The sequence below is a fragment of the Scomber scombrus genome, chromosome 10 (assembly GCF_963691925.1).
Source record: "Scomber scombrus chromosome 10, fScoSco1.1, whole genome shotgun sequence".
Classification (NCBI taxonomy): domain Eukaryota; kingdom Metazoa; phylum Chordata; class Actinopteri; order Scombriformes; family Scombridae; genus Scomber; species Scomber scombrus.
Window position 1 is genome coordinate 32,793,211 of NC_084979.1, and position 10,000 is coordinate 32,803,210.

Here is a 10,000-nt window from a genome sequence, read left to right on the forward strand (position 1 = left end):
AGATTTTAAAGGATCCCAAGCTGTTCCCAGACCAGCAGAGATATGAACTCCTGACCCCAGACCCTCTCTGCTTGGATCCAGCATCTCATTGTTTGGGTCACTACCCAAAGCTGGTGAGCAGAGGTGAGGGTTGGAACCAGGCGGGGAGCTCCGGTCCTCTGAAATGAGGCCAACGCGGAAGTAACTTAAAACTGCATTCTATCAAAAGGCCACCAGGGGGCGACCGTTTTGGTGTCAAAAGGACTTCCGTCTCTATACAAGTCAATGGAGAATTCACCAACTTCTCACTTGATTTCTAACCTCAGTAAACGTTTTCAAAATGTGTTTATGGTCTCAATCGCTAGTTTAAAGCCTTCTTCAATGCAGTATGATGTTCATTTGGGACATTTTGGCCTCCCTGATTTTATAAGTGACGATAAAGCAGGGTATGCATTAGGGCGTGGCTACGTGGTGATTGACAGGTTGATTGGTTCACAGGTTCAGGAGGGCGCCTCATGCTCCTCCTGATGCCCATATAAGTAGAATCCCTGTTTTTATTTTTCCCAGCATGCACCTGAAATTTTCAAGATGGCGCTGCTAAGATCCGATACTATTGGCCTCCGAGCAGCAGTCCACAAACCAATGGGTGACGTCACAGATGTTACGTCCTTTATATACAGTCTATGGGTGGGACGTAGACTAAACTGAGAGCTTCACCATCAGGCTCCAACTATCAGGGATCACACTACTCAGCCTCCAGGAGAAGCTGCTGCTGAAAGGCTCCGGCTGATTGTTGAACCTGGTTCAGGAGGAGCGATGTGGATTCTGGCCGTGGACCAGTGGACCAGCTCTTCACCCTGCAGGGATCCTGGAGGGGTCATGGGAGTTCACACATCCAGTCTACATGTGCTTTGTGGACTTGGAGAAGGCTTAGGACCGTGTCCCTCGGGGGACCTTGTGGGAGGTGTTGTGGGAGTTTGGGGTACCAGGGTCTCTGCTGTCAGTACTTTAGGGTTAATAAAACTGAGCCTCACCGTCCTTGTTGACTCGCAGGATTTTGGCCGGGTAGAAGCGACAGTCGGTCCAACAGGCCAGAACCTTCGAACCGGAAACAAACAACTGAAACAGAAAGAAAGAAGTTTATCATCTTCACAGTAACGTCTCAGCAGCTCCACCAATAATAAACACTGTTCACTGCACCTGAAGCTACACTGAAAACTGAATGTCAAGTATAAAATGTTAGTAGAATATTAAACATGACGATCTGAATCTAAAAACATTCAAATAAATGAAGTTTATACTGAAAATGAGTTAAATATGTCAGAGTGTGGATCAGTGTGTTCTTGATCGTCTCTGTGTGAATATGACAGGTACATACGGGAGGAGTCCGTGGTGGGTTCAGGCTCTGCCTCCTCAGGCTGACGCGCTCCAGCGGACGCAGGTACTGAGAGCTCCACTGGAACCATTCATCATGGCGCCGGCTCCACTGCCGGTAATGGATCAACACCTGCTCCTTATCATAGTCGATCTTCTCAATGGTGGCCGGATACCTGCAAGTTATAGACCAGAGATCAACAGAGAAATACACACAGTACTACTCTGAAGTACTAGTACTTTACTGTAGTACAGTTAGAGGTACTAGTACTTTACTGTAGTACAGTTTGAGGTACTAGTACTTTACTGTAGTACAGTTAGAGGTACTAGTACTTTACTGTAGTACAGTTAGAGGTACTAGTACTTTACTATAGTACAGTTTGAGGTACTTGTACTTTACTGTAGTATAGTTTGAGGTACTTGTACTTTACTGTAGTACAGTTAGAGGTACTAGTACTTTACTGTAGTACAGTTAGAGGTACTAGTACTTTACTGTAGTACAGTTAGAGGTACTAGTACTTTACTGTAGTACAGTATGAGGTACTAGTACTTTACTGTAGTACAGTTAGAGGTACTAGTACTTTACTGTAGTACAGTTAGAGGTACTAGTACTTTACTGTAGTACAGTTAGAGGTACTAGTACTTTACTGTAGTACAGTTAGAGGTACTAGTACTTTACTGTAGTACAGTTAGAGGTACTTGTACTTTACTGTAGTACAGTTAGAGGTACTTGTACTTTACTGTAGTACAGTTAGAGGTACTAGTACTTTACTGTAGTACAGTTAGAGGTACTAGTACTTTACTGTAGTACAGTTAGAGGTACTAGTACTTTACTGTAGTACAGTTAGAGGTACTAGTACTTTACTGTAGTACAGTTAGAGGTACTAGTACTTTACTGTAGTACAGTTAGAGGTACTAGTACTTTACTGTAGTACAGTTAGAGGTACTAGTACTTTACTGTAGTACAGTTTGAGGTACTAGTACTTTACTGTAGTACAGTTAGAGGTACTAGTACTTTACTGTAGTACAGTTAGAAGTACTAGTACTTTACTGCAGTACAGTTAGAGGTACTAGTACTCTACTGTAGTACAGTTAGAGGTACTTGTACTTTACTGTAGTACAGTTAGAGGTACTTGTACTTTACTGCAGTACAGTTTGAGGTACTTGTACTTTACTGTAGTACAGTTAGAGGTACTTGTACTTTACTGTAGTACAGTTAGAGGTACTAGTACTTTACTGTAGTACAGTTTGAGGTACTTGTACTTTACTGCAGTACAGTTAGAGGTACTAGTACTCTACTGTAGTACAGTTAGAGGTACTAGTACTTTACTGTAGTACAGTTAGAGGTACTTGTACTCTACTGTAGTACAGTTAGAGGTACTTGTACTTTACTGTAGTACAGTTAGAGGTACTTGTACTTTACTGTAGTACAGTTAGAGGTACTAGTACTTTACTGTAGTACAGTTTGAGGTACTAGTACTTTACTGTAGTACAGTTAGAGGTACTAGTACTTTACTGTAGTACAGTTTGAGGTACTAGTACTTTACTGTAGTACAGTTAGAGGTACTAGTACTTTACTGTAGTACAGTTTGAGGTACTAGTACTTTACTGTAGTACAGTTTGAGGTACTAGTACTTTACTGTAGTACAGTTAGAGGTACTAGTACTTTACTGTAGTACAGTTAGAGGTACTAGTACTTTACTGTAGTAGAGTTTGAGGTACTAGTACTTTACTGTAGTACAGTTAGAGGTACTAGTACTTTACTGTAGTACAGTTTGAGGTACTAGTACTTTACTGTAGTACAGTAAGAGGTACTAGTACTTTACTATAGTACAGTTTGAGGTACTAGTACTTTACTGTAGTATAGTTAGAGGTACTTGTACTTTACTGTAGTACAGTTAGAGGTACTAGTACTTTACTGTAGTACAGTTAGAGGTACTTGTACTTTACTGTAGTACAGTTAGAGGTACTTTACTTTACTGTAGTACAGTTAGAGGTACTTGTACTTTACTGTAGTACAGTTAGAGGTACTAGTACTTTACTGTAGTACAGTTAGAGGTACTTGTACTTTACTGTAGTACAGTTAGAGGTACTTTACTTTACTGTAGTACAGTTAGAGGTACTTGTACTTTACTGTAGTACAGTTAGAGGTACTAGTACTTTACTGTAGTACAGTTAGAGGTACTTGTACTTTACTGTAGTACAGTTAGAGGTACTTTACTTTACTGTAGTACAGTTAGAGGTACTTGTACTTTACTATAGTACAGTTAGAGGTACTAGTACTTTACTGTAGTACAGTTAGAGGTACTAGTACTTTACTGTAGTACAGTTAGAGGTACTTGTACTTTACTGTAGTACAGTTAGAGGTACTTTACTTTACTGTAGTACAGTTAGAGGTACTTGTACTTTACTATAGTACAGTTAGAGGTACTAGTACTTTACTGTAGTACAGTTAGAGGTACTAGTACTTTACTGTAGTACAGTTTGAGGTACTAGTACTTTACTGTAGTACAGTTAGAGGTACTAGTACTTTACTATAGTACAGTTTGAGGTACTTGTACTTTACTGTAGTATAGTTTGAGGTACTAGTACTTTACTGTAGTACAGTTAGAGGTACTAGTACTTTACTATAGTACAGTTAGAGGTACTTTACTTTACTGTAGTACAGTTAGAGGTACTAGTACTTTACTGTAGTACAGTTAGAGGTACTTGTACTTTACTGTAGTACAGTTAGAGGTACTAGTACTTTACTGTAGTACAGTTAGAGGTACTTGTACTTTACTATAGTACAGTTTGAGGTACTAGTACTTTACTATAGTACAGTTAGAGGTACTAGTACTTTACTGTAGTACAGTTAGAGGTACTAGTACTTTACTGTAGTACAGTTAGAGGTACTAGTACTTTACTGTAGTACAGTTAGAGGTACTTTACTTTACTGTAGTACAGTTAGAGGTACTTGTACTTTACTGTAGTACAGTTAGAGGTACTTTACTTTACTGTAGTACAGTTAGAGGTACTTGTACTTTACTGTAGTATAGTTTGAGGTACTAGTACTTTACTGTAGTATAGTTAGAGGTACTAGTACTTTACTGTAGTATAGTTTGAGGTACTAGTACTTTACTGTAGTACAGTTAGAGGTACTTTACTTTACTGTAGTACAGTTAGAGGTACTAGTACTTTACTGTAGTACAGTTAGAGGTACTTGTACTTTACTGTAGTACAGTTAGAGGTACTAGTACTTTACTGTAGTATAGTTTGAGGTACTAGTACTTTACTGTAGTACAGTAAGAGGTACTTGTACTTTACTGTAGTACAGTTAGAGGTACTAGTACTTTACTGTAGTATAGTTTGAGGTACTAGTACTTTACTGTAGTACAGTTAGAGGTACTTGTACTTTACTGCAGTACAGTTAGAGGTACTTGTACTTTACTGTAGTATAGTTAGAGGTACTTGTACTTTACTGTAGTACAGTCTGAGGTACTTGTACTTTACTGTAGTACAGTTTGAGGTACTAGTACTTTACTGTAGTACAGTTTGAGGTACTAGTACTTTACTGTAGTACAGTTTGAGGTACTAGTACTTTACTGTAGTACAGTTAGAGGTACTTGTACTTTACTGTAGTACAGTTTGAGGTACTAGTACTTTACTGTAGTACAGTTTGAGGTACTAGTACTTTACTGTAGTACAGTTTGAGGTACTTGTACTCTACTGTAGTACAGTTTGAGGTACTTGTACTCGACTGTAGTACAGTTTGAGGTACTTGTACTCGACTGTAGTACAGTTTGAGGTACTTGTACTCGACTGTAGTACAGTTAGAGGTACTAGTACTTTACTGTAGTACAGTTAGAGGTACTAGTACTTTACTGTAGTACAGTTAGAGGTACTAGTACTTTACCGTAGTACAGTTTGAGGTACTTGTACTTTACTGTAGTACAGTTAAAGGTACTTGTACTTTACTATAGTACAGTTAGAGGTACTAGTACTTTACTGTAGTACAGTTAGAGGTACTAGTACTTTACCGTAGTACAGTTTGAGGTACTTGTACTTTATTGTAGTACAGTTAGAGGTACTAGTACTTTACTGTAGTACAGTTAGAGGTACTAGTACTTTACTGTAGTACAGTTTGAGGTACTAGTACTTTACTGTAATACAGTTAGAGGTACTAGTACTTTACCGTAGTACAGTTTGAGGTACTTGTACTTTATTGTAGTACAGTTTGAGGTACTTGTACTCGACTGTAGTACAGTTTGAGGTACTTGTACTCGACTGTAGTACAGTTTGAGGTACTTGTACTCGACTGTAGTACAGTTTGAGGTACTTGTACTCGACTGTAGTACAGTTTGAGGTACTTGTACTTTACTGTAGTACAGTTAGAGGTACTAGTACTTTACTGCAGTACAGTTAGAGGTACTAGTACTTTACTGTAGTACAGTTAGAGGTACTAGTACTTTACTGTAGTACAGTTAGAGGTACTTGTACTTTACTGCAGTACAGTTAGAGGTACTAGTACTTTACTGTAGTACAGTTAGAGGTACTAGTACTTTACTGTAGTACAGTTAGAGGTACTAGTACTTTACTGTAGTACAGTTAGAGGTACTTGTACTTTACTGCAGTACAGTTAGAGGTACTAGTACTTTACTGTAGTACAGTTAGAGGTACTAGTACTTTACTGTAGTACAGTTTGAGGTACTAGTACTTTACTGTAGTACAGTTAGAGGTACTAGTACTTTACTGTAGTACAGTTAGAGGTACTAGTACTTTACTGTAGTACAGTTAGAGGTACTAGTACTTTACTGTAGTACAGTTAGAGGTACTAGTACTTTACTGTAGTACAGTTAGAGGTACTAGTACTTTACTGTAGTACTGTTAGAGGTACTAGTACTTTACTGTAGTACAGTTAGAGGTACTAGTACTTTACTGTAGTACAGTTAGAGGTACTAGTACTTTACTGTAGTACAGTTAGAGGTACTAGTACTTTACTGTAGTACAGTTAGAGGTACTAGTACTTTACTGTAGTACAGTTAGAGGTACTAGTACTTTACTGCAGTACAGTTAGAGGTACTAGTACTTTACTGTAGTACAGTTAGAGGTACTAGTACTTTACTGTAGTACAGTTAGAGGTACTAGTACTTTACTGTAGTACAGTTAGAGGTACTAGTACTTTACTGTAGTACAGTTAGAGGTACTAGTACTTTACTGCAGTACAGTTTGAGGTACTAGTACTTTACTGTAGTACAGTTAGAGGTACTTGTACTTTACTGTAGTACAGTTTGAGGTACTAGTACTTTACTGCAGTACAGTTAGAGGTACTAGTACTTTACTGTAGTACAGTTAGAGGTACTAGTACTTTACTGTAGTACAGTTAGAGGTACTAGTACTTTATTGTAGTACAGTTAGAGGTACTAGTACTTTACTGTAGTACAGTTAGAGGTACTTGTACTTTACTGTAGTACAGTTAGAGGTACTAGTACTTTACTGTAGTACAGTTAGAGGTACTTGTACTTTATTGTAGTACAGTTAGAGGTACTAGTACTTTACTGTAGTACAGTTAGAGGTACTAGTACTTTACTGTAGTACAGTTTGAGGTACTCTAAATGTAGTTGCTACTATTGATGTAGTTTTAGGACCTTTACTTTGTGGTGTTGTAACTTTCACTTAAAGGATCAGTCTGATGACATTGAATGACATGAAACATTATTTGAAAGTGAAGTTTGTGGTTCAGACCAGTTCTTGTGGCGGTCTCGGGCCTGCAGCTGAGCTCCGACCTCGAAGATGATCCCCGATCGGTCCGGAGGAGTCTTCATCTGCAGAGAAACACAGAACAACCAGTGTATCTGATGTCTATAGTGATTATTATTTACATGGGACGTGTTCTGTCTTCTCTCAGCAGAACCTCCAGGAACAAGCTCAGAGCTACTTCTGTATGAGCTGGGTACTAAAATAAAACAGGAACACCTCCTCCAGGTTGTTTGCTTCCAGATCTAAAATGTGTGTAGTGAAGACTCTGAAGGAACCAGATAGAGACTAGATATCTTCCTACTGTGATATGTGATATATAAAAGTGCTTTTCCTGGTTTAAAACGCTGCATTACAGTAATCTGATGAAATGTAGGAGCTGTTTTATTCTTTGTCTTTACCCAATGAATCATTATATCCTCTCTAATGATGATTATCTATCAAACATCTCATTGTGTAAATCCTAAATCGACGTATTTGTTTGTCCAGCTGGGATTCAGACTGAGACTCTCCCACTGTGAGATTCACCAACATAAGAGTTCATGAATCTGTCAGTTACATCCTGATGCAGCTGAGTCTGTCTGAACACCTGAACAACCTGAACACCTGAACAACCTGAACACCTGAACACCTCAACACCTGAACACCCGAACACCTGAACACCCGAACACCCTGAACACCTGAACACCTGAACACCCGAACACCTGAACAACCTGAACACCTGAACACCTGAACAACCTGAACACCTGAACACCTGAACACCTGAACAACCTGAACACCTGAACACCTGAACAACCTGAACACCTGAACACCCGAACACCTGAACACCCTGAACACCTGAACACCTGAACACCTTAACACCTGAACACCCTGAACACCTGAACACCTGAACACCTGAACACCTGAACAACCTGAACACCTGAACACCTGAACAACCTGAACACCTGAACACCTGAACAACCTGAACACCTGAACACCTTAACACCTGAACACCCCGAACAACCCGAACACCCCGAACACCCCGAACAACCTGAACACCTGAACAACCTGAACACCTGAACAACCTGAACACCTGAACACCTGAACACCTGAACACCTCAACACCTGAACAACCTGAACACCCTGAACACCTGAACACCTGAACACCAGAACAACCTGAACAACCTGAACACCTGAACACCCTGAACACCTGAACACCCGAACACCCTGAACACCCTGAACACCCGAACACCCTGAAACACCTGAACAACCTGAACAACCTGAACACCCTGAACAACCCGAACACCCTGAAACACCTGAACAACCTGAACACCTGAACACCTGAACAACCTGAACACCTGAACACCCTGAACACCTGAACACCTGAACAACCTGAACACCCGAACACCTAAACACCTGAACACCCGAACACCTGAACACCTGAAGCTTTAGTGTTTTGAAAGAGACATAACTGACTGCTGCGGCAGGTCCTGAACATTATTGTGTTATTCTGGTATTACAGTGCAGTATTAGTACTTTAACTTGTAGTACTTTACAGTGCAGTATTAGTACTTTAACTTGTAGTACTTTACAGTGCAGTATTAGTACTTTAACTTGCAGTACTTTACAGTGCAGTATTAGTACTTTTAACTTGCAGTACTTTACAGTGCAGTATTAGTACTTTAACTTGCAGTACTTTACAGTGCAGTATTAGTACTTTAACTTGTAGTACTTTACAGTGCAGTATTAGTACTTTAGCTTGCTAGCTGTAGTAGTAGTACTGTATTAGTACTTTAACTTGCAGTACTTTACAGTATTAGTACTTTAACTTGTAGTACTTTACAGTGCAGTATTAGTACTTTAACTTGTAGTACTTTACAGTGCAGTATTAGTACTTTAACTTATAGTACTTTACAGTGCAGTATTAGTACTTTAGCTTGCTAGCTGTAGTAGTAGTATTACTGTAAAACACTAAACTCAACATTAAAAATAATTTCACTTTTAACGGTGACATTTCGGTTTGTTGGTTTGCTCTGTAAACGAAGCTGATTGGTCCGCAGGCCGATTAGGAACCCCATTCAGCCTTTTCATTGGTCTGTCCGCTGTCAGTCAGACAAAGCCCCGCCCCCAGATGAATGTGGCTAGGCTAACATGCTAACGTGTCTACGAGGGTTAATATGAGGCATTTAACAACAGCTGCAGGGAAGAGGAGACATTAAACTACAGCTGCAGGGCAGAGGAGGCGACCGAGAGCTCAGTGTCGTTCATTTAACGTGTATCTATTCCGGTAACCGGAGCTCTAACTCTAACCATTGATTAGCTAACAGTTAGCCTCTAACAGTTAGCCTCAGCTCGGTGCTGCTAGCTTCACCTGCTGCTAACCAGTGTAACACAGTACAAACAGTCACAAACTGCCCGGTTAACCCTCCCGGTTACCTCTCCGGTAATCTCTCGGGTTACCTCTCCGGTTATCCCCCCGGTTATCTCCGGTTACCTCCGGTTATCTCTCCGCTACTCCTGAGGGACGGCTCACTGTGATGACCGCACAGCGCATGCGCAAAATATCAGCTGGTTCAACTATTGTTGTATAAGTACTATTACTGTACCGTAAAGTACTACAAGTTAAAGTACTAATACTGCACTGTAAAGTACTACAAGTTAAAGTACTAATACTGCACTGTAAAGTACTGCAAGTTAAAGTACTAATACTGCACTGTAAAGTACTACAAGTTAAGGTACTAATACTGCACTGTAAAGTACTACAAGTTAAAGTACTAATACTGCACTGTAAAGTACTACAAGTTAAAGTACTAATACTGTACTGTAAAGTACTACAAGTTAAAGTACTAATACTGCACTGTAAAGTACTACAAGTTAAGGTACTAATACTGCACTGTAAAGTACTACAAGTTAAAGTACTAATACTGCACTG

At 39.7% G+C, this 10,000-nt stretch overlaps 1 protein-coding gene across 1 annotated transcript in view; it reads right to left on the reverse strand.

The window, feature by feature from the left end:
• LOC133988280 (PHD finger protein 20-like) overlaps positions 1-9,613 on the reverse strand; it is a 20,324-nt gene extending 10,711 nt beyond the window's left edge. Inside the window, exons 1-4 of the mRNA XM_062427881.1 lie at positions 9,505-9,613; positions 7,078-7,157; positions 1,358-1,529; positions 1,014-1,098 (exon numbers count right to left, since the gene is read on the reverse strand). Of these exons, the coding sequence (XP_062283865.1) occupies positions 1,014-1,098; positions 1,358-1,529; positions 7,078-7,157 (337 nt within the window). The 5' untranslated portion in view covers positions 9,505-9,613. The remainder of the gene's footprint in view (positions 1-1,013; positions 1,099-1,357; positions 1,530-7,077; positions 7,158-9,504) is intronic.
• Between the last annotated feature and the right edge of the window lie 387 nt (positions 9,614-10,000).